We start from the raw sequence: 25,349 nt of genomic DNA, 5'->3' as shown, positions 1-25,349 counted from the left end.
ATGATAAGTAACTATAAAGGTTAGTATGATTCAGTTCAGTTGCAATAAGACTGCTTGATTTAACAAATAAAAATATAGGACATGCAGTTAAATCTGTATGTCCCAAATGTATATTTGAAAGGATACCCTTGATGATTTTTCTAAGTCCACTTCCAGAGGCCAAGGCTTACTTAGAACATACTTATACTAAAAAATACATTTGTTGTTTGTCATAAATTCAAATTTAACTGGGCATTCTGTATTTTATCTGGCAACCCTATTTTGGAGGAATCGGCTGTTTGCCATGACACTGAAAGTACTATTGTAATTTTTCATTCTGCATTATACTTATGTCATTAGGCTTATTCATAAGGGAGGAAAGCAAATTAAATTGGCTAACAAAATATCATCGAATGAGATTACCCAGGATTTTTACTCTGTTGGCATTTTTCTCTGCATAATGCTGAAATTTGTATTGACTAAGGAAGAGGATTTGTTGTGAAGTATTTTTGGGTATGTATGGCTCTGGATTTTGTAAATGGACTGTTTCAGAAGCCCCTCAAAGCCCCACTCTTATCATCACAGCACCTTCAAAGCCCCACTCTTATCATCACAGAGCTTTTCAGACTAATGCTTGAATGTGCCCAATGAAAGAGGAGACAGAGCTTACATTTATTTCCATGTATATGCTCGAAGTTAGGAGCTTTGTGTCTGAACAATAGTAGAGACCCAAACTTAGGGACAGGAATAAATGTTCTCAGTTCATTAATAGGCTTAGGGAGTTTAGATCAGTTTAGTGATTGATCCCTCACATATTTATGGTGAAAGTTAAGTATACACTGCAAAGCCTCTTGAAATCTTAAAGAGCAGGGAACACTATTTAAAGAATAAGTGGTCTTTGGTTTTATTAAATGTAATAATAAAAGCCACAAGGTGGACTTCCTTGGTGGTGCAGTGGATAAGAATCTGCCTGCCAATGCAGGGAGCATGGGTTTGATCCCTGTCTGGGATGATTGCAGGTGCCTTGGGGCATCTAGAGCCCTTGCATCACAACTTCTGAGCCCATGCTCTCTGACCTTCAAGCTACAACTACTGAGCCTGTGTATCACAGCTACTGGAGTTGAAGTGCCTAGAGCCTGTGCTCCACAAGAAGAGAGACCGCCATAATGAGAAACCTCTGCACCTCAAAGCAGAGTGGCCTCCACTCTCCACGACTAGAGCAAGCCCGTGTCCAGCCTTAAAGACCCAGGGCAACAGCAACAGCAAAAGAACCAATTTATTCAGCTCTCAGTATGTTGTGGCCACTGGATTAATGATCTCAAGTTATTTCCCTTATCCTTTCAATGCTGCCATCAGGTTAGGTGTTTTATCTGCATTTTATAAGCAAGTTTTAATCTTTCATCCCTGGTTCATGCGTTGCCAAGTGAAAGGCTTGCTTTTAAACCAAGTTCTTATGTTAAAAATTTTGTCTTAACCTCCACACTGTTTTATCACCACTTCGTGTGTTGATTTTGCTTTAAAGCATGACATGGCTAGTAGCAGAGCCCTCATAATAAATCCATTTACCTTCAGTTCAGGTTATAGCTTCTTTCCTAAAATGCCAGGCATATTGAAGGTTTAATCACTTGAAACTCAGAAAAACAGATTAGAATGCATTTCTCCAAAGAGCTGAGAAAATGGAACCAGTGAATGTTTTTCTGCCTAATAAAATGAATCACATTTTATGTCGACTGATAAGCAGTATAACTCTCCTGGAAACCAAATTTCTGTCTTTTGACAGTTTCCACCTCAGGGCCAAATTCTTTTAAAAGAGCTGATGTAGACCCAGCATGGCTAATTATTTGCCAGAGGTACCATGGATGATTTACTCTTAATCATGCTTCATAAAGAATATTACCATTTTAGGTAAGAGTTGCAAGTTCAAGATCAGGCGTTCTAGGGAAATAATGAGAGTATAGCTGGAAGAAGATATTGGGAAGTGGTTGAAGTATTTCCAGATTAGCTTCCAGAGTATTGCGTCTTTTCAAGGAAACTAAGGCAGATTGTGAATAATCTTCCTTCAAAGTCATCAGAATAGAGGATGTTGGAGAGCTGACCCACAGCATAGTGACTATGTGATATAAGGCACATATTTTCTTTAGTGGAATACTGTTGTCCTTTAATGATCAGGAAAATAAATACATTAAAGATCAGGAAAATAATGATCAGGAAAATGAAAATGAAGGCACAGTCTGTGCTAATTCCCTCCTGTGGTACTTAGGACACTTTGCCCACCCTAGGCCTTGTTATACCAAGAAGGGGACTGTAACATTCCCCTTTGGCAGAGGTCCTTTCATGGACAGTTTCAATTGTTGCATTAAAGCTGAAGTTTTCCAGTTGTTGAAAAATTTAATGTACCTTTGGTTCTTGTTTATAAATTTTGGCCACAATCTCTATAATTGGAATAATTTGTGAAATTTGTTAAGTACTTTATTGACATCATTATTTTACAGTCCTTTGTGCAAGCCTCTTAGGTAAATCAGTGTTATTTTCATCATTTTACCAGTGCAGAGACAGTGGCAAGGCTATTTCTATTAATAGGCTCCAGAATAGAGCATAGTATTTGCTAAAGGTAATGCACGCCATGGTGAAATAGCACAAAACTGGGAATCAGAAGATTTATTTGGAGTCTAAACCCTGCTCTTGCCTGCCTGTATGATCTTGGGACCTAACCTATTGAGTTTCTATTTCTTTCTCTGCAAAATGAGGCAGCTGGATTGGAAACCTCAACCATTCCATCTTTATAGTGATTGAGATATAGCAACAGTGATTCTTGTACAAAGGATATTTATTTAATTCTGTTCAACCAACATTAAGCACTTGCTGAATGCCAGGCAACAACATTTTCTGCCCTGAGAGGAGAGCTAAGATCACAGTAAAAGCAGGCATTAGTAGACATCTGACTCAATAAATGACTAAGGCCTCGAGGCCTCTCTAGTGTTTGCACTGCTGTTTTGGCAACCTTCCTCAGTGATTTTTACATGTGAACTTATAATAACTCTATACTAAAATATTTTGAAAACTCTGTAGCAGCCTTGGATTTAATTGAAGACACAAAGGTTTCTGAGCACCTGGGCTACGCCTTGAACACACACAAGGTAGAAACTCATCAATATTGAATGAATTAAAATATTACTTGTCACTGGGGTAGGAGTTTTACCTTTATTTAAGTTTCCAAAGGTGGAAGCACCTTTTTCATGTTTGGCAGGGTCATTCATACTCTATGGAATTTGAGAAATAATAATGTTTATGTATTATATTTGTATGATGTTTTATGGTTTGTACCTTTTCATTTACATTGTCTTATTTGATCTTCACTAAACCCATGTTAGTTGGTAAGGCAATTATTATTGTATCCTTTAATTTTTTCCAGAGGAAGCTGAAGTTCCAAGAGTCTAAATAAGCTGCCCAAGATTCTGCAGTAATAAAAAGTCAGGAGAGTGTAAAAGTACAATTCTTCATTCTTTTCCACCACATAATTATGCTTCTACCAAAGGTTCCATCAATCACTAAATGCTAAATATGTATACAAAGTGCAGTGCACAGCAGGAGGTGCATGATAAAACTTATTTCTTCCTCTACTTATTATGTGGGAAAGTAGGAAAAACGCTTCTTTGAATGGCATGATTTATTTTTCATCAGGCGTTGGTTGATTCCCTACCAAAGGCCACACACTGTGCCAGGCTTGGAGGAGCAACTGTGAACAAGACACGGTCCTTGCCTTCAAATTGTTTACTTTCTACTGCAAAAGACAGACCAGCAAATAGGGAATGATTCCAAAAATGTAGTACCTCTTAGGAGAGGTACCTCCTGAGAGCTCAGGGAGATACCAGCCCAGTCTTAAGAGAATTAAAAAAACTAACCCAGGAAATAATCATCCAGGCTGAAATCTGAGAGGTGGAGCTTAATTTTCCTCCTTTGAGTGTAGGTTAGGCTTAGTGACTTACTTTTAATAAAAGAATATGGCCAAAGTGGTGTTTCACTTCAGAGATGAGGTCATAAAAGACACAAGGCTTTTGCCCTGTTCTCTCTAAGGCCTCTTGTTTTGGGAGAAGTCAGCTGGCATGCTGTTAGGACAGTCAATCATGTAGGAGGCTCACGTGACAAGGAGCTGAGGCCTTTGCCAGTAGCTAGCAAGGAGCTGAGCTTTGCTGCCTATAGCCATATGAGCGTGCCATCTGGGAAGTGGATTTTCTATCCCACAGTGCAGCAGTCCTGGCCAACAGCTTGACTGTAACCTCACAAGAAGCCCTGAGCCAGAACCTCCGAGCTGAGCTGTTTCTACATTCCTGACCCACAGAAACTAGGAGATAATAAGTATGCCTTGTGTAAAGCTGTGAAGTTTGCTTAATTGTTATATAGCAAATAGATAATATGGGCTTCCCTGGTGGCTTGGTGGTAAAGAATCTGCCTGCCAATGCAGGAGACGTGAGTTTGATCCCTGGGTTGGGGAGATCTCCTGGAGAGGGAAATGGCAACCCACTCACTCCAGTATTCTTGCCCGGGAAATCCCAAGGACAGAGGAGCCTGGTGGGCTGCAGTCCATGGGGTTGAAAAAGAGTCAGACAGGTTTTAGTCATTAAACAATAACAGATAATACACAGCAAATGGGAGGGGTAGTTGTGAAAGCATTCTCAGTTGGGGGGAGAATGTGTGCAGAACACAGAGAGGAAGAACATGATATATTTGAGGAGATGAAAGCAGTTAACTACAACTGGGGACTGAGTTGGGGGCAGAAGGGTCTGGAGAAGGGTCTGTAGTGTGATAAGCAGATCACGAAAGGCCTCATAAAGCATTAAAAGGAGTTAAACATTCTTCCTGTAGCCTGTAACAATTCCACAAGAGGGCCCCAAGGGTACAGTATAGTTGACATAAAGCATATGCCCTTTTTATTTTACTCTTTCACCTTCTATAATAACATAATTTCTCTTTGGCTAAAAGTCTTAATAAAGTGAATAGCCATTACATAAGTACTCAGAAAAGTAGAAATCATAGATTATATGGGTCCTGGAAAAGAGGAGTTAATGACCAGTCTAGCACATAGATCTTCTGACCAGGTTAGGAAGGGTAATGGCTGGTGGCTTCATTTGAGAAATTCCTTTTGAAACTCAACATATTTCATATCTCAATGAAGCTCTGGGCCAAATGAAGGAGGAGGTGAGTGGATTTATTCCATTCTAGTTACCTTGGACTTGCCCATAAGCTGTAATTAAAATGATATTTCCTTTTGGAAAGTTGTATCTTGCAATTTCAGGGAGAAATTGTTCTACATTTTGGTCTTTTACTGGCAAAGTTAAATTGTGTGGTTTTGTAACAAGGTCAAAATAATGTTTAAAATGATTGTGTAAATGGGCATTACCCCTGTCTATACCTAAAGCTTGTCTAGTCCACATTTTTGTGCCATTAAGTTGGGGCATTTGATAAGAATTCCATTCCTGGCTCAGATAGATGCTTTCTTATGACCATTTTTTATCAAGTGTTGCTCATGTCAAAAGTTATGTATACTGAAAGTTCTCAACGCATATGCCACAGGCCCAGGGATTTAGTATATATTCGTGAAAGTCGGTCAGGACATCACGTTGGAGACTCTTCTGTACTCTGAAGGGCAACCGCCACTCAGTTTCTCCCAACTATTGTTTCTCATCCAGAAAAGCAAGTTTATAATACCAGATCTTGCAAATTATCAATAGAAGTCAACAATCCAAATTGTATGTGAAATTTCCTACTTTTTAATTGTTTAGTTGTGAATTCAGTTTGTTAAATGCAGTGCATATTAGCACTGAGCAAGCAACAAAACAAAACAAATCAAAACAAAAAAAAAATATAGCTATATAGATAGGATGCAGGTTCCAGTGTGCTATCATGGGTTTCCAGTTTCCTATCTTTATATGAACAATATAATATCTGTGCTTCCTCAAAATTCATCTTCCAAAAGCAGCCAGACTTCTATCTAAACGCAGTTCTCTCTACAGTTCTCCACTGGCTTCCCCTTTCTTAATTCCAAGTTTCCTTACCAAGTGTATGAGGTCCTCCAGGATCTGAATCTGGCCTTTGCTTCCTTGCCCAGCTTTGTATGTTCCTCAATTGTCAGCTGCTTTCATATCCACTTTGCCTAGAACAATTCAGATTTATGAAGGCTATCAGAAAGCCCTTCCTGGTTTAGTATTTGTGCAGGATTTTTCATTTTATTAAATAAAATATTATTAATAGTTGCAGTTGAATAAGGTCAGATAGATTTACTCTGCTTTGTACATCCAGTTTTTCTAGTAATGATGAGTGGCATATATATTATTAAAGACAGTTCTTTTTATAATATGTAGCTAAATCTGAAAAACGATCAATAATAATCATCTTCCTTCATTCAGGCCTTTCCAGGCATAATATAATTATAACTTGTGATGCATGTGTACAACTATCACCTACCATTTAATTATTACCTCCTTTTCAAAGACACAATGCAGAGTACTTGCTAATGAGAAAAAAAGATGAGCAGGGATTGTTCAACTTTTTGGCCTCAGGGAGTAAAGGAAGAAGTATTTAATGTTGCCAACTAATTAAACTCAAACATTTGTATCATATATACAAATATATGATACATATATATGGAGTACTACTCTGCCATAAACAGGAATACATTTGAGTCAGTTTTAGTGAGGTGGATGAACCTAGAACCTTTTATACAGAATGAAGTAAGTCAGAAAGAGAAAAACAAAGATTGTGTATTAATGCATATACATGGAATCTGGAAAGATGGTACTGATGAACCCATTTGCTGGGCAGCCATGGAGATGCAGACATAAAGAACAGACTTGTGGACACAGTGAGGGAGGCAGCGGGTAGGACAAATAGAGTAACACTGAAATATACTCATTACCATATGTAAAATAGATAGCCAGTGGGAATTTGCTGTATGATGCAAGGAGCTCAAAGCTGATGCTCTGTGACAACCTAGAGGGGTGAGATGAGGTGGGAGATGGGAGGGAGGTTTAGAAGGGAGGGGACGTGTATGCCTATGGTTGATTCATGTTGATGTATGGCAAAAGCCAATGCAATACTATTAAGCAATTATTCTCCTATTAAATGAATAATTAAGAAAGAATAATTATGCTTAATGTTATACTTGGTAGCATTCAGATAACCAATGGTAGGTTTTTTTGTTTTAACGTACAAAAATTATCTTATTTTAATTTTTGAAAGAATTTTATTTTTGAAAATAGTTGTTGAAAACGTGTTGCAGTTTCACCAATATTAAAAAATAGTTTTATGACAGTTTATAAATATTTTGAATTATGTAATTTTAATTATTTTAACATTCTCCTTCACTTTTAAAAGTGTCCCGCTTTGGACAATAAATTATATGATCCTCTTATTTAATTTCTTCTGCATTCCAGCTACTCAATTCACTGAACTGTTCACTCTGAACTGTTTCTCTGAGTCTTTGCTCATGCAAGTTCTTCTGTTTGGCTTGACACCATTACCACTTTCATACCATCTTTACCTCCTCTTCCCTCAAAGTTGAATTTATGCTCATCATTTAGTAATTAGTATTGATGCATATGTATGTGTTAGCAAAGAACAAATTTTACAAGGGTGATGCAATATGATCTAGGGAGTTAAATTTCTGTTCAGTATTAAAGTAAAGCAAAATTAATCCAGAGATCATGATCTCCAGAAAGCTTTATATTGTACTAAACCATATGGGCAGCTATTTCCCAACTTGATTTCAATTTATTCTTGGCTACACTTTGTGTTGCTAGAGGCTAGCACAGTGTTGACATGCATCTGCCTGTTAACAATCTATGATACAAAATAAGGAGTAAATGAATGAATATGGATACAAAGGATGTGATCTAATGTCCTTTGTTCCTCATTAACCTCTTGGCTAGTTTTCCCTAAAATAGAAACAAAGGGCAATGGGTTTTATCCTGGTTTCACATGAGTATGATTTGTCACCACCTATGCATCCCTATTTCTAGTCTAATATGAACTCTCTGAGAGGAGTGGGTGCCAGTGACATCTGCATCCCATAACAATACTGCTCCAAACAGTACGGCGCCATGTTTACCCTTCCTGTCCCCTTAGGATATGGTTCCGTTTCTTGACTGTTATTCATCAGAGTTGTGTTTTCCTTTCGTTTGGGAAATAGAATGGATTTTTAGTTTGCATTTTTCATTACTGGCTCAGCAATATGGAACCAAAAAGCCTTCTGTCTGACATTGTTTTTCAAGATTAAAAAAAAAATCTAAAGTTTGGATTTCATATATGAAGCCAAGTGGAGAAGACTAACATTGTTTTGTCCTCTGTCTGCAAAGTATGGCAGGAACTCTGGTTTAATTCTGTAGAAAAGAGCATCAGGGACACTGTAATTGTCATCACCACAGTTTAAGCTGCCAGTATTTTGTAGTCACTCGCTTATGAACCTCAGAAAATGTGAGCACCAGCTCTTTACATGACAAATTTGTAATGGTTACGAGGGAAGGTTCCCATATATCTCTCTCTGTCAGTTGTCTAAAAGATTGTCATATTTGCTAATTTGGTGGCATGTATGCAAAAGCTTGATGAGGAAGAAATCATGCTCAATACATATGTTAATGTAATGGAAACTAAAACCTTCTCAAATGAAAAGAAAGAGACTAGTGCCTGACAAGAGAATATTAAAATAATCAGGCAGCTTGTATGTATGTTATTGTCTGTAAGTCAGTAATCTCAGCGTTGTCGGACTTCCCTGGTGGTCCAGTGATCCCAATGCAGGGAGCATAGGTTTGATTCCTGGTCAGGGAATTAAGATCCTGCATGCTACATGGTATGGCCAAAAGAGTTAAAAGATAAATAATTTCAGTTCTATCAAGATCTACTGTGTGCACAGACCCTGTCCTTGCTGGAAAATGAGGGTGAGGTCAATATTTATACTCATAGCAGGATCTCTATGAAAATGCAAAGTGTCATCCCATTTCCTGAAATTATGAATGAGAAAACAAAGCTAAGACATATCCAGGTCAGACACAGAAAATTTTTATCATACAATTAGAATGTTAGTAATAGAGAAGTAATATGAATGTACTTAATGCCAGTAAATTGTACACTTAAGAGAAAGAGGCCGTTAGAAGTAGAAAGGAGACAATATTATGTAGCACCAGCCTTTTATTTCATGGATTAAGAAACTGAGTCCTTTGGAGGTTAATGCAACTGGGAAGACTGAAAGACTGCAGAAGATGTGGATGGAACCTTCCCGAGCTTTCCTCTGGTGGTGGGGGTAACACCCACTAAAGTGTTTTGATTATGTCTTAAGTCATGTTTGTTCAAATATGAGTGAAAGATTTATTGAGCTCTTAGCTATGTACCGGGCACTGGACAGTGGCTTGGATATGAGTGAGATGCTGTCAGTTCAGCTAAAATGGTTAGAAGCAATTACCTCTTCTAAAATTGATGGCAGCTCCTCACCTTGCAAACACTAATGCATGCAAAGTTAAAACAGATTATTAAGGAGGCATTTAATCTCTCACTATTACTTTACTTTTTAGTAAGGGATGAAATATTAGAGGGTGTCTCAGGTGGCTCAGTGGTAGGAACCTGCCTGTCAAAGCAGGAGACTCAGGAGACTTGGGTTGATCTCTGGGTCAGGAAGATCCTCTGGAGTAGGAAATGGCAACCCACTCCAGTATCCTTGCCTGGAAAATTCTGTGGACAGAGGAGTCTGGAGGGCTATAGTTCATGGGGTCAAAGAGTCCCATGAGTCAGACATAAACTGAGCATGCACGCTTGAAGTATTAGAAAACTGGTCTTTAGATTTCAAATTGTATCAGAAAGCCTCAAAGCAAATACAGTGGAGATGATGAGGTTCAAGTGAGAGAGGAAGAAATGATAAAATGTTTTTGACATAATTTGTATCCTCTGTATTATTAGTGCGGTGTGTATTTACTTATTAATTTATTTATGTGATGACCATTTTTTGAGGGTTTGCTAAGTGCCAGAAACTGCTTGAAACTTTGGATACATAGATGCACAGATGTGAGAAAGATCAAGTTCTTGTTCTTAGAGGACTTATAGTCATGTCCATAATATGACTACAGTCTTATAGTGGAGGAACATTAAGGGCTGTATATTTCTCTATAAAGATTTTTCATTCACAACTTTGAAAAATTAAATTTGTAGCAAAAAATCTGATCTTTTTAAAATTAAAAGTTTTGTTAGCACTATCGATTGTAGTAGAAATTGAATGCTAGTTCATATTCCTGATGAAAAGGAAGAAGCCCCAAGTTAGTTAGACATTTTTATTGTAAATGTCTACCTTGAGGTTTTCATACACTTCACAAATTAGAATGAGAAGCTTCTGCATAATTATTTTTTCTTTTTTAGATAGATTATTGTTCTCAGAGCCTCATTCAGACTTAATATGTGTGAGTGAGATTTGGACATTAGAATTAAAAAAAAAAGTCTTCTCAGGTGATCTGATATTCCAGTATTGAGAACCACTGTTATAAGTCGCAGTTTCTCAAAAAGTTATAGTTAAGATAATTTTAAATGGTTCTAGATCATTTTCAGTTTTCATGGTTATTTTTCTAATAGAACTAGTTGCTTATTAAAGTTTCATCTTAATTATAATAATCCAGTAATAACATGAATGTCTGTAATAAAGGAACAGATAAACTATATCATATGTTATCCAACATATATATCTGTGATAAATGAATGTAAGCATACTATCAAAAGAGAAGAATCCCTGATAAATATTCAAACATGGAGAACTCAACAAATTAAAAATATAAATATCAAGAAATATAAACTTTTTTCATTTTTTAAAATTATAGTTGATTTATATTATTATATTAGTTTCAGATGTACAATATAATGATTCAATATTTTTATACTCTACTTTAAGTTATAAAATATTGGCTATATTCCCTGTGCTGTACAGTATACCCTTGTATTTGTTTTATATATAGCAGTTTAATGATTTTTCAATATATACCAGAAAAAATATGTAAGTTGCCCATCAGTATTATTGATTAGGACAAGTAAAAGGTTATGACAAGTGGGTTGGTTCAGAACAGATTATTTACCTACATGTGTATTTATCAATATCTATATCTATCTAGCTACTAATGTGTGTGTGTGTATATATTTCCAAATCTGTTTATCTGTATGTTGCCTACCTATGTATTTAATTATCTATCCATCATTTCTGTAAGTGTTCAGTTGGCAAAGTTGTGAAGGTAGAATACAAATGATTGAATTTTAGAAATTCTGGGCCGAATTATAAGATAAGAGAGGAAATAAGAAGGACCAAGGAATTTGGGAGACAAAAGGGAATTTGTTTCCTTCTTTTAGAACTAACACCCAAAAAATATGTCCTTTTCATTATAGGGGACTGGAATGCAAAAGGAGGAAGTCAAGAAACACCTGGAGTAACAGGCAAATTTGGCCTTGGTGTACGGAATGAAGCAGGGCAAAGGCTAATAGAGTTTTACCAAGAGAACGCACTGGTCATAGCAAACACCCTCTTCCAACAACACAAGAGAAGACTCTACACATGGACATCACCAGATGGTCAACACCGAAATCAGATTGATTATATTCTTTGCAGCCAAAGATGGAGAAACTCTATACTGTCAGCAAAAAGAAGACTGGGAGCTGACTGTGGCTCAGATCATGAACTCCTTATTGCCAAGAAAGTAGGGAAAAACCACTAGACTATTCAGGTATGACCTAAATCAAATCCCTTATGATTATACAGTAGAAGTGAGAAATAGATTTAAGGGACTAGATCTGGTAGACAGAGTGCCTGACGAACTATGGACAGAGGTTTTTGACATTGTACAGGAGACGGGGATCAAGACATCCCCAAGGAAAAGAAATGCAAAAAGGCAAAATGGTTGTCTGAGGAGGCCTTACAAATAGCTGTGAAAAGAAGAGAAGCAAAAAGCAAAGGAGAAAAGGAAAGACATACCCATTTGAGTGCAGAGTTCCAAAGAATAGCAAGGAGATAGATAAGGAGAGCCTTCCTCAGTGAAAAATGCAAAGAAATAGAGGAAAACAATAGAATGGGAAATAGAAATAGAATAGAATAGAAATAGAACAGACTAGCGATCTCATCAAGAGAATTAGAGATACCAAGGGAACATTTCATGCAAAGACAGGCACAATAAAGGACCTAACAGAAGCAGAAGATATTAAGAAGAGGTGGCAAGAATACAGAGAAGAACTATACAAAAAAGATCTTCATGACCCAGATAATCATGATGGTATGATCACTCACCTAGAGCCAGACATCCTGGAATGTGAAGTCAAGTGGGCCTTAGGAAGCATCACTACAACAAAGCTAGTGGAGGTGATGGAATTTCAGTTGAGCTATTTCAAATCCTAAAAGATGATGCTGTGAAAGTGCTGCACTCAATATGCCAGCAAATTTGGAAAACTCAGCAGTGGCCACAGGACTGGAAAAGGTCAGTTTTCATTCCAGTCCCAAAGAAAGGCAATATCAAAGAATGCTCAAACTACTGCACAATTGCATTCATCTCACATGCTAGCAAAGTAATGCTCAAAATTCTCCAAGCCAAGCTTCAACAGTACAACTTCCAGATGTTCAAGCTAGATTTAGAAAAGACAGAGGAACCAGGGATCAAACATTCACTGGATTATTGAAAAGACAAGAGAGTTCCAGAAAAACATCTATTTCTGCTTTATTGACTATGCCAAAGTCTTTGACTCTGTGGATCACAATAGAAAGAGATGGGAATACCAGACCATCTGACCTGCCTCTTGAGAAATCTGTATGCAGTTCAAGAAGCAATAGTTAGAAATGGACATGGAACAATAGACTGGTTCCAAATAGAAAAAGGGGTATGTCAAAGCTGTATATTGCCACCGTGCTTATTTAACTTACATGCAGAATACATCATGAGAAACACTAGGCTGAGTGAAGCACAAGCTGGAATCAAGATTGCCAGGAGAAATATCAATAATCTCAGCTATGCAGATGACATCACCCTTATGGTAGAGAGTGAAGAAGAACTAAAGAGCCTCTTGATGAAAGTGAAAGAGGAGAGTGAAAAGGCTGGCTTAAAGCCCAACATTCAGAAAACTAAGATTATGGCATCCAGTCTCATCCCTTCATGGTAAATAGATGGGCAAACAGTGGAAACAGTGGCTGACTTTATTTTTTGGGGCTCCAAAATCACTGCAGATGATGATTGCAGCCATGAGATTAAAAGACACTTTCTCCTTGGACGGAAAGTTATGACCAACCTAGACAACATATTAAAAAGCAGAGTCAGTACTTTGCCAACAAAGGTCCATCTAGCAAAGCTATGGTTTTTCCAGTTGTCACATATGGATGTGAGAGTTGAACTATAAAGAAAGCTGAGCACTGAAGAATTGATGCTTTTGAACTGTGGTTTTGGAGAAGACTCTTGAGAGTCCCTTGGACAGCACGACCAGTCCATCCTAAAGGATATCAGTCCTGAGTGTTCATTGGAAGGACTGATGTTGAAGCTGAAACTCCAATACTTTGGACACCTGATGTGAAGAGCTGACTCATTTGAGAAGACCCTGGTGCTGGGAGAGATTGAAGGCGGGAGGAAAAAGGGACAACAGGGGATGAGATGACTGGATGGCATCACCGACTCAATGGATGTGAGTTTGAGTAAGCTTTGGGAGTTGGTGATGGACAGGGAGGCCTGGAGTGCTACAGTCCATGGGGTCGCAAAGAGTAGGACATGACTGAGCAACTGAACTGAACTGGCTGAATATAGATGATGAGATGAAAAACAAAGAGTTTAAGGACAAAAATTATATTTTCAGATATTCTTTGTTATTGTGCTTGGATCAAGGTAGTTAAAAATGAATGAAATGTGTGGTATGATTGACATTCTTTTGTATAAATGAAGAAGCCTCAATGAAATTCTTGCCTTGGTGGATGACCAACCTTCCTCTCTGTAGAGATGGATTGGATTGAGTTACCATGAAACAACAGTTCGGGCACTATCTCAATCTTTGAGCATTGAGATAATCCATAACGAGATAGCAAAGAAGACGAAGAGTAATATCCAAGATGTAAATGCTGCTTAAAATCCACATAATTAGGAGCTGTTATCATTGGTTCTGTAGATGTCACCCCCTCCAGTCTAAGAGGCTGGCATATGGTGAGTAGTTCTGTGAGTATGGACAGATGGAGATCAGTATTGGTAGAGAGATCAGTGAGATCCCAAAAGGTAATGAGTTTTTTATCACTAGTTAAGCTGAATAGTCAGTGACACAACAGTTTTATTTTCTATAGTGACAAATTTATTGGACAATAGTGAGAAATTCATTGAGGAATATTCTGAGTGACTCTGTCTCATGGAAATGCACATCTTAATGAGTTAGTGAGGCCAGGCAAGGAAGCTGGAGACATGAGGGGCAGTAGTGGTCCTGTCTTCTGTTTCTGAAGATGGTTTGAGGATATAACATCTAGCATAGTGATCCTAGTCAGGATGAAACTTGACAGTGAGCTGACAATAAGTTTCTCACTGCACTTGGGTAAGACAACATACATTTCCTGTTGTCGTTTAGTTTGTTAAGTCATGCCCAATCTTTGTGACCCCATGGACTATAGCCCACCATGTTCCTCTGTGCATGGTATTTCCCAGGCAAAAATACTGGAGTGAGTTGCCATTTCCTTCTGCAGGGGATCTTCCTGACCAAGGATCGAACCTGCATCTCCTGCTGGGACAGCATATGTGGATTAGTGCATTTTTTCTTTCATGGTGCAAGAACTTCTGATTTTCAGTGATGCCCTTTGTTCTGTAAGTCAGTGTCTCCTTATTCCTAAATCTACCTGGTTATTAAATGAGACAAGGTTGGAAATGAAATTGTGTTAAAGAGTAATATTTACAGCTAGCTGGCCCTGAACATTAATCCGTAATTTAATATAATGGTAAAGAGGTTAAGTGATCAACCCAAGTCTTTGAGCAGTGGGTACATTCATCTCAGCTGTCTTTTCTCCAAGGGAACTTAGGTATCTTATCATGGGAGAAAAACCAGGTGTCATAACTAAATTACTCTGGATCCTGTTGTTAAATCACAGGCATTGTCTTGTTGCTGAGCACATATTTTATGATTATGTTAGCTATCGTAAAGATTTAACACCAAGGGAGATGTATGCTGGGATGAAAACATCTTTTATTCATTTTTTTTTCCCAATTATTTTTAATAGTTGGAGGCTAATTACTTTACAATATTGTAGTGGTTTTTGCCATACATTGACATGAATCAGCCATGGATTTACATGAAAACATCTTTTAATCATCAAGGAGACATCCTAAGGAGATGTTTCCTGATTGGTACTTTAGTATTCTGGTTACACTGGTGTTTAAAATGACATCATTTCTCTTCTCTCAACATCTCTCTCTATTTTCTTTTTTATGAATCCATTAAAAATATTATGAATCTATTACGAGCCAGATACTGTTGGGCTCCAACAATATAGATTGAACAAACGGACATAATTTTACCTCAAGGGTCATAAATTCTTATTCCAAATAAGCACGTTTAATCACACTAGAGAGTAATATGTAAAATTTTAGGAAAATAAAGGGAACAATGAGTGCAATTAGGAGAGCTTAGAGATGGAGCTTCCTGGAAGAAGTAATGTCTTGGCCAAGTCCTGAAACCTAAAAAGGAGTAAGCCAAGTGAAATAAGAAGCTGGGGTAGAGCATGTGGAAAAAAGGAGGGACAAAGGTCCAAGGCCAGGAAAGAGCACGTCTTTCAAGGGACTGAAAGTTTCCACTGTGGCTGGATTGCGGGAGTGCACCCAGGAGTTGCACCTGACATCACATAATTACACTTTCTGAGGCCTTTTTAAAGAGGATGAACCTTGTTTTGGGAGCAACAAAGAGGTATTGAAGGCCTTTAAATTTGGCCTGACATGTATGAATTTGCATTTTAGAAACATTTTGTTCTCTCCTCTATTTTTCTTTCTTAACATCCATATGGAGGGAGGTGGGAGGGGGGAATGGGATGGGGAATACGTGTAACTCTATGGCTGATTCATATCAATGTATGACAAAACCCACTGAAAAAAAATAAATAAAAAAAAAGAAAAAAAAGTAAATATCATGAATCAAAAAACAAAACAAAACAAAACATCCATATGATATATATTATGAAAGATGTCAAGGTAGATTGAAGTTTTTCAGGTGTTTCTACTGTGGAAAAGGCTTTCCCCCATAGCTGAGCTGGTAAAGAACCCATCTTCCGATGCAGGAGATACAAGAGATGTGGGTTTGATCTTTGGGTTGGGAAGATTCTCTGGAGAAGGAAATGGTAACACACTTCAGTGCATTTGCCTGAAAAATTCCATGGACAGATGGAGCCTGGTGGGCTATATAGTTCACGGGGTCAGAAAGAATTGAACATGACTGAACAGGCATGCACACTGTGGAAGAGTCTGGAAACAGTCTGGTAAACTCTAGGGGAAGATGTAAATTAGTTGCATGGCATCCAACAAACAGTGATTATTACAGTGGTCTTCTGATAACTTTGTTTAGAAAACACTACTGACTTATGATATCATAGACATCTCTCAGTTATCTGCAATGTCTGTTTTTAAACGGAGCAAGTAAAGGAGTCGTTGATGAATTGTGTCTCTTAGTTGCAGGTGACAGAAATCAAAGTTGGCCTAACTTCAGCAGGAATGGGAGTATATCAGTTCATCTGTTGAAGGGGCTGGAGTGGTTAGAAGCAGAAATTTGATCCATCTTCCTACTTGTTTACTTTATATCTCAAATGCGGTTATCCATGAGGAATAAGAGAGAATGCTGGCTCTTCAGGTGTCTTAGATTAGATTCTCCAGAAGCAGATCCTGAAAGTGATTTATTGGGAAGTGTGCCTTTAAAAATCTGATTGAGGGATGGAGACTGGAGACAGGAAAGTGAAGGAAGTTAAACAAATTGTGAAACCAAGCAAAGCCCCACAGAAGGTAACTTTGGCTTCACCCCCAGTGGGACCCTGGAGATGGAGTTGATCTCCTCTCAGCCTTGTCCCAATTAACAGGTGCCGCTAGAGAAATGTAAGTTTCCAGGCACTGTCTGGAGACAGGGGTTGAAGTTTTGTCAGAGGATGAGATGACTCGGGGGAGAGTAGAATGGAAGGGAGTCATGGACAGTTAAAAAAGAAAAGTTAAGAGTCAACAACAGAAGAGAATGAGCAAGTAGCTGTGTTTCTGAAGGAGAGGAGTGAATACACTAAAGGGGCTACTGTAGCTCCTGATTGCAATTTCACTTCCATCACAATTGTGCCCAAGGCAGACCAATCGAGCAAGTTGTGCTTTTCTCATTCCCTCCAGAGAGACACAGGATGTTTTTGTTTTTCAAGGAAGTTCTGCAGCATGTACTATAGGCTGGCAAAGTATGCTTCAAAAAATATATTTTTTGGCTTAGAGCTTCAGAAGAGCCCACTGGTCAGTAAGCCAAATGTCCAGGAAAGAAAATCCATCACATATTTCTCCCTTGATGATTTTTAGCTTTTGTTCCCAAAATTTCTGCCTCTAGCGGTACTAAATTAAACCCCCCTTTCCTGCCTCTTAAGACCATTTTAGGATGATTCTATACCTTTAGGTTGTTTGCAAAACACAATCTCATTCAATATAAAACTCCAGTCTGGGGCTTCCCTGGTGGGCCAGTGGTTAAGAATCTGCCTTGTAATTCAGGGAGCACAGCTTCGATCCCTGATTAGGGAACTGAGATCTCACATGCCGCAGAGCAACTGAGCCCACACACCACCACTTCTGAGCCCACTGCCACATCTAGAGAGTCTGTGCACCGCAGTAAAAGATCCCAAATGATACAATGAGGATCCAAGTGCCGCATCTAAGACACAACGCACCTAAAAGATAAGCAAATAAAAATTTAAAAATGAATAAAACTTCAGTATGGATTTCATATTTTCCTTTCTCCAGAGTGCTGATAGATCTTTAGCTTGAGAGGCTGACTGCATAGGGCAAAGGGTGTGGTCTGTGTTTTTACTTCTCTTCCTTTATCAGATTATATAAGAACTTCTCTGGGTCCCTCTGAAGTCACTTTGCCTCACTGGGTACATGAACAATCCTCTGTTGATTGTCATTCTTCCTCTGACCCTGTTCTTAGAAGCACATGTGAATTCTTCAGATTCAGTTCCCTGGAGTGGTCATTATGGCTCAGCTCAGCCTTTTGATTGACGCCCCCCCCCCCCCCCAACTTTCACTTCCTGCCCATCATTTCCTACGTCTGCAGAGCCTCCAGTGACCCCCTGTTGGGAAGTTACTAGTTTAGGAAGAGAGAGAATGTGAACTGAGAAACAGTAGTAGAAAAAGTATTAGCAAAATTAACATTAAGAGCTAGTGATTGTCTGCCCTATGCCAGCGCTGCATTGTATCCTCTCATCTGCCCTCAGCAACCTGGCAAAGTAAGGGTCACTGTCCACATTTTAAAGATGAAACTCAAGAAGGCTGTGTGTTTTGCTGCAGATTATGAAATTGAAAAACTGTCTCCCTTTTTTCCCTTTTCATCCCTGTCCAGAGCCTTCCCAGGCTTACACTCCCACCTGAATATCCATCAGCCTTGTGCCATGAGAACTTGCTGCTATGATACACCACTTCCAAGACGACTGCATGCATGTGCGTTGCACCAAACAATCCACATATATTTTTTAAGTGTTTGTATGCATTGTACCAATCAGTCTACATGTATTTTTGAAGTATTTATAGAGTGTTAGGGGCTGGGAAATGATGGTAAGTAAGGCAGCCATGGCCCTGCCATGATGATGCTTATAGTTCGTTTGGGAAGATGATATCAAAATATAATTAAACAAATAATTAATCGGCATTTGATATATGCAAAAATGGAAAATTTCAGTGTTCCATAAGAGCATCCTAATCTTAGAAGCCAGAAAAGACTTGTCTGAAAAAGTAGCATTTATGCTAAGACCCAAAGGTTGAATAAGCATTAGGCAGATAGAGGGGTAGGGATGGAGTTGGGACAGGGGAGTAGAAGGTTTCAAGGGAGTAGCAAGTGCAGAGGCCTCCAGGAAAGATAAGGGTTGTTGAAGAAGCTGCTAGCTGGTGTCTCTTTTCTGTCTCATCAAAGTATACCTGGCAAGTATGTTCCACTCTCTCTTCCCTGATCCCACGACTCTAAGTCTACAGGTATTTATTTGGTGAAACCTAAGCTGCCCAGCCATCCACAAACCTCAGAATTCTTCTTTCCCAATTCCCCTGAAGCCAAAAGAAAAAAAAAAAAAAACACACACACACACACACCAATAAACTAATCTACACTGGTGTTAAAGATCTCCAAGCCTTCATATACTCTGTTTTTGTTGGGGAAAACACACAGACTGAAACCACCCTCCGTGGCTAGACACTATAGTAATCATTTGCATAAGTTATTTTGGACAGAAGGTCCTATTATGGAACACGGAACGAATAAGCCACCACCAACCAGAACAGTACAGGAAAAATCAAAAGGAGATGCCACATGTCCTACCACCTCCCAGAATTCTCCTCACTGGAATTTATCTTGGCTGAACAATGCATGCTCCACCATAAAGGACCCTGAGTCAGAATGATTGGCCAGAGACAACCAGGAAACTAATCTCATTGTCATAAAACCCGAGACTATGAACCACTTGGCAGAGCACTTCTCCTGGGCTTCCTTACCCTCCTGCTCCCCACCCAGGTAACGCTTCCCAATAAAGTCTCCTGCTCTGTCAGCAAGCTTGTCTTCTCTCCTCTTCAGAGTACTAGACAAGGGCCCACTTTTGGGCCCTTGGGCCATTTTCAGGATTGTTTGTATTTGAACAAGAAGCTTCTGGGGGTGGCAGTGCTTACTTGGTAAAGAGTGACTTCTCCATAAAGTGGGATTTCAGTCCTTTGAACAGGAATTTCGTTTGCTTTGGAGAGCTGGGGAATGAGGCAAGATTACTCATGCTCAATAAAGATCATATTATCCGAAGGTAAGCTTGTGATTATATCACACATGTTGACACCGGTAATGAGATGTCAAACTTCATAATTTAGCATTAACTAGAATATAATCATTCCTATTTATTAATGCAATTAAACATTTACAGCATTTCCTTTTTATGAAAATTAAAACTTTGAAATCCCCCCTGGAAAGTGAGAATAAATAGAGATTTTATTCTGTAACAATTGAGTATGTTGAGTACAAAAGCAGCTTTTGTATTCTTTTCCTCATTGTTGAGTGTGCTATAACCCAGTAACACAGCAGTTATAACCTGGTAGTTAGTAGCAGTGTTAGTCGCTCAGTCGTGTCCAATTCTTTGTGACCCCATAGACTGTAGACTGCCAGGCTCCTCTGTCCATGGGATTCTCCAGGCAAGAATACTTGAGTGCATTGCCATTCCCTTCTCCAGGAGGTCTTCCTGACCCAGGAATTGAGCCTAGGTCTCCTGCATTGCAGGCAGATTCTTTACCATCTGAGCCACCAGGGAACAGCAGTCAGATCTTCCAGCCATAACAATTGCTTTCTCAGCTGTGGTGCCCCCTTCCATGCGGCTGGTGAATTCAGAGAGTTCTGATGTTTACAAGTGATTTCCTTCTGGCCCTGAGGGAGAATGAAATGAGAAGTTTGAAATACTTCAATGTCATGTCTAACCATAAATAGACAATGCAAAAGCCACATTGCTAAGAATCAGAAAGTTAAAAGGAGGCTTGAGTACTCTAAGTAATCAATGAGGATTCTTCAAGATGAACTCATTAAATTAACATGGACTGCAAAAGCATTTGTCAATATTATACATGTTGTCTTAGACTGGATTAATAAAAGATTCATAAGTGCTCTAGGTCTATTGACTTTGCAAATTTGAGTCTTAAAATGATTGTCTTCTTTGCATGTGTAGTTTACTGATAAATTTTTATAGATATTCTAGCTGCATTCCAGGCATCGATTAACACTTCTTATTCATGCCAGTATATCAGTCATTTCTGCTCTACCACAATTACCTGCCTTTCTTATAGTCTATGTATTCGTATGTTTATTCATATCTTGGCTTATTCCAAAATGATTTTGACACAGTTCAGTAGATTGGAGAGGCTCAATGCGAGGCTTTATGATCATTTTTGGTTTCTCAGAGGCTATTTTAAAACTCTCAATATTTTTATTGGAAAAATGTAAAGATTCCCTCTGGATATTAAAAAAGCTTTTTAATATATGTATGGCTGAGTCCCTTTACTGTTCATTTGAAACTATCACAACTTTGTTAATCAGCTACGTGCATGTGTGCTAAGTCATTTCAGTCGTGTCTGACTCTGCGACCCCGTGGACTGCCAGACTCATCTGTTCATGGGATTCTCCAGGCAAGAATACTGGAGTGGGTTGCCATGCCCTCCTCCTGGGGATCTTCCCCACCCATGGATCCAACCCAGGTCTCCTGTGTCTCCTGCATTGGCAGGCAGGTTCTTTGCCAATAGCACCTCCTGAAAGCTCTAATAGGCTATATCCCCTACAAAATAAAAAGTGGGAAAAAAAAGGATTATTCACCATAAAAAAATGTTTTAATTCTTTAGAAAGATATGGCTTAATACATCTGATGCTGAGATGTGAGTCTGATTCAAAATGCAAAAGTCTATAGTTGTTACCAAGGAAACCATTTCATTTATTAGCTATCTATTAGGGTACAATTTAGCTTCCTGTGAAATCTTTAATTGGAGATTCATTGTCCTAGGCCTGTTGAGGTTGTTAATGTGTATCCAGTGGTCATAACCTCTCTTGTGACAGCTGAGGCCAGGTGCATGCAACAGAAAGTAATTTTTTTCAAGTGCAAATAACAAGTGTTGATACTTTCAGAACCTCCTGGGATTAGCAGTTATTTTGTAGGTTTCATATAAATTGATTTGTTGGAAAAAGCAAATAAGAGTACTGTTGCCTGGAGGGTCCTATGGATGGAGGTGCCTGGTAGGCTGCAATCCATGGGGTCGCTGGGAGTCTGACATGACTGAGTGACTTCACTTTTACTTTTCACTTTCTTGCATTGGAGAAAGAAATGGCAACTCATTCCAGTGTTCTTGCCTGGAGAATCCCAGGTATGGGGAGCCTGGTGGGCTGCCATCTATGGGGTCACACAGAGTCGGACATGACTGAAGAGACTTAGCAATGACTGAGAACTATATACAAGGCAAAGCTTTTGAACATCCAATGATGATATTCAAATTTAATATTAAAACAGAATAAGAGTATTCAAAATAAAAACATTATTTTAAAAAAGCATTATTGAATTATATCTAGGTGTTTCTATTTAAGATCATTATAGAGTATTTATTTTTAATAGGTCCCAGAATGGCAATGATGCTTAAATTTTTTCCCTGATTTCTTTCTCCCTGTTGTAAAACCAGGTGAAATTTCAATTGATACCATTTATTCATTTTTTTTTTTCAAGGAAAATCTGTTGATTTTATCAGAAGCCATTTGGGTTAGCATGGATATAGAACACAGTCTATGCTTGCAAGAGTTTGCCACAGGCCAGTGGTGTAAATAGTGGAAAACTTAACCCTTACAGTACAGTGTATCCTAAATTCTTGTTGTTGTTGTTTACTCGCTAAGTTGTGTCTGACTCTTTTGCAACCTCATGGACTAGTCCTCCAGGCTCCTCTGTCCATGGAATTTCCCAGGCAAGAATACTGGAGTGAGTATGTATCTCATAAATTCTGTAACAAAGATGTGCATGGACATTATGAGAATATAAAGAAACAGCATAGAGGAAGACACTTAATCCATCCCAGAAGGAGGAAAATAGGGACTTAGAAAAGTCTCCTTGGAGGAGGCAGTGTCTCTGTTGAAAGTTGACTAAGAACTTAAGAACTACAGGCACAAAGAGAGAAAGGCTAAGCTCCAAAGACTACTTTTCATCTAATATTACAGTAGATATAATATTACAATAGAATGGGAAAAGAGCATGAGAAGAAATTTCCCCCTAAATGAGGCTCTTGAAGTGAAGTGAAGTGATAGTCACTCAGTCATGTCTGACTTTTTGGGACCCCAAGGAATTCTCCAGGCCAGAATACTGGAGCAGGTAGCCTTTCCCTTCTGCAGGGGATCTTTGTCCCAACCCAGGTATCAAACCCAGGTCTTCTGCCTTGCAGACAAATTCTTTACTAACAGCTATCAGGGAAGCCCTTATGACAGTTAAAATGGAAAAATAGGGAAGAACTTATAGAGTGATTGGCTACTGTAATAAAATACCATAGACTGGGTGGCTTAAGCAACAGACATCTATTTAATCACACTTCTGAAGGCTGTGAAGTCCAGGATCAAGATGCCAGCATGGTCAGGTTCTGGTGGGAACTCTTCTAAGTGTCCATTTTCTTGCTGTGTCCTCATACACAAGGAAGCAAGTTCTCTGATATGTCTTCTTATGAGGACACTGATCTCATAGTGGGGGCTCCACCATCAAGACCTCATCTAAACCTAATTACCTCCCAAAGTCCCTAGCTTTTAATACCATTACATGGTATGTGTGGGGGTGGGGTGGGGGGTGGGGTGGACAGAAGTTTAACATATGAATGCGGAAACACAAACATCATAACACAGAGTTAAGACAGTTGAAAATCCATTCTTCTATAAAACAGCAAGATTTTGACAAAAATTATCAAAATCAGCTTTTTAAAAGCTCTTAATAATGAAAAAAGCTAGTGAATGTGATGGATTTCCAGTTGAGCTATTTCAAATCCTGAAAGATGATGCTGTGAAAGTGCTTCACTCAATATGTCAGCAAATTTGGAAAACTCAGCAGTAGCCACAGGACTGAAAAAGGTCAGTTTTCATTCCAGTCCCTAAGAAAGGCAATCCCAAAGAATGCTCAAACTATCGCACAGTTGCACTCATCTCACATGCTAGTAAAGTAATGCTCAAAATTCTCCAAGCCAGGCTTCAGCAATATGTGAACCGAGAACTTCCAGATTTTCAAGCTGGTTTTAGAAAAGGCAGAGGAACCAGAGATCAAATTGCCAATATCCTCTGGATCATCAAAAAAGAGAGATAGTTCCAGAAAAACATGTATTTCTGCTTTATTGACTATGCCAAAGCCTTCAACTGTGTGGATCACAATAAACTGTGGAAAATTCTAAAGGAGATGGGAATACCAGACCACCTGACCTGCCTCTTGAGAAACCTGTATGCAGGTCAGGAAGCAAGTTAGAACTGGACATGGAACAACAGACTGGTTCCAAATAGGAAAAGGAGTACATCAAGGCTGTATATTTTCACCCTACTTATTTAACTTATATGCAGAGTGCATCATGAGAAACGCTGGGCTGGAAGAAGCACAAGCTGGCATCAAGATTGCTGGGAGAAATATCAATAACCTCAGATATGCAGATGACACCACCCTTATGGCAGAAAGTGAAGAGGAACTAAAAAGCCTCTTGACGAAAGTGAAAGAGGAGAGTGAAAAAGTTGGGTTAAAGCTTAACATTCAGAAAACTAAGATCATGGCATCTGGTCCCATCACCTCATGGGAAATAGATGGGGAGACAGTGGAAACAGTGTCAGACTTTATTTTGGGGGACTCCAAAATCACTGCAGATGGTGACTGCAGCCATGAAATTAAAAGACAGTTACTCCTTGGAAGGAAAGTTATGAGCAACCTAGATAGCATATTAAAAAGCAGGGACATTACTTCGCCAACAAAAGTCCATTTAGTCAAGGCTATGGTTTTTCCAGTGGTCATGTAAGGATGTGAGAGTTGGACCGTGAAGAAAGCTGAGTGCCGAAGAATTGATGCTTTTGAACTACGGTGTTGGAGAAGACTCTTGAGAGTCCCTTGGGCTGCAAGGAGATCCAACCAGTCCATCCTAAAGGAGATCAGTCCTGGGTGTTCATTGGAAGGACTGATGCTGAAGCTGAAACTCCAATACTTTGGCCACCTCATGTGAAGAGTTGACTCGTTGGAAAAGACCCTGATGCTGGGAGGGATTGGGGGCAGGAGGAGAAGGGGATGACAGAGGATGAGATGGCTGGATGGCATCACCGACTCAATGGGCATGAATTTGAGTAAACTCCGGGAGTTTGTGATGGACAGGGAGGCCTGGCGTGCTGTGATTCATGGGGTCACAAAGAGTCGGACACGACTGAGTGACTGAACTGACACTGAACTGAATAAACCAAAGCCTGGCAGTAGTGTGAGGAGAATTCATTCAAGAAAAGCAACTGACTTTGAATAAGAACAGCAAGCTTTGTGGTATTTTAACTTGTCCTTTTCCATTCATTCCTTTCTCCTCAGCATCTCAGTAGTTTAAAAAACCAGCAATCTCAGAAACATGGTAACTGTTAAAACTTAAGCCTAGCAGCTACTGGAAGGA

The 25,349-nt window shown here is 39.0% G+C and overlaps 1 protein-coding gene across 1 annotated transcript in view; it reads right to left on the bottom strand.

Annotated features, from left to right (window-relative positions):
- Nucleotides 1-19,728: 19,728 nt before the first annotated feature.
- The window catches only part of PTGER3 (prostaglandin E receptor 3), a 239,154-nt gene continuing 233,533 nt past the window's right edge, over nucleotides 19,729-25,349 (bottom strand). Inside the window, exon 3 of the mRNA XM_065910957.1 lies at nucleotides 19,729-20,598. Within this exon, the coding sequence (XP_065767029.1) occupies nucleotides 20,464-20,598 (135 nt within the window). The 3' untranslated portion in view covers nucleotides 19,729-20,463. The remainder of the gene's footprint in view (nucleotides 20,599-25,349) is intronic.

Source organism: Muntiacus reevesi, chromosome 1 (genome assembly GCF_963930625.1).
Source record: "Muntiacus reevesi chromosome 1, mMunRee1.1, whole genome shotgun sequence".
In the NCBI taxonomy this organism is placed as follows: Eukaryota; Metazoa; Chordata; class Mammalia; order Artiodactyla; family Cervidae; genus Muntiacus; species Muntiacus reevesi.
The sequence above is the reverse complement of the archived record's forward strand: the minus strand, read 5'-3'. Positions and strand labels throughout refer to the sequence as shown.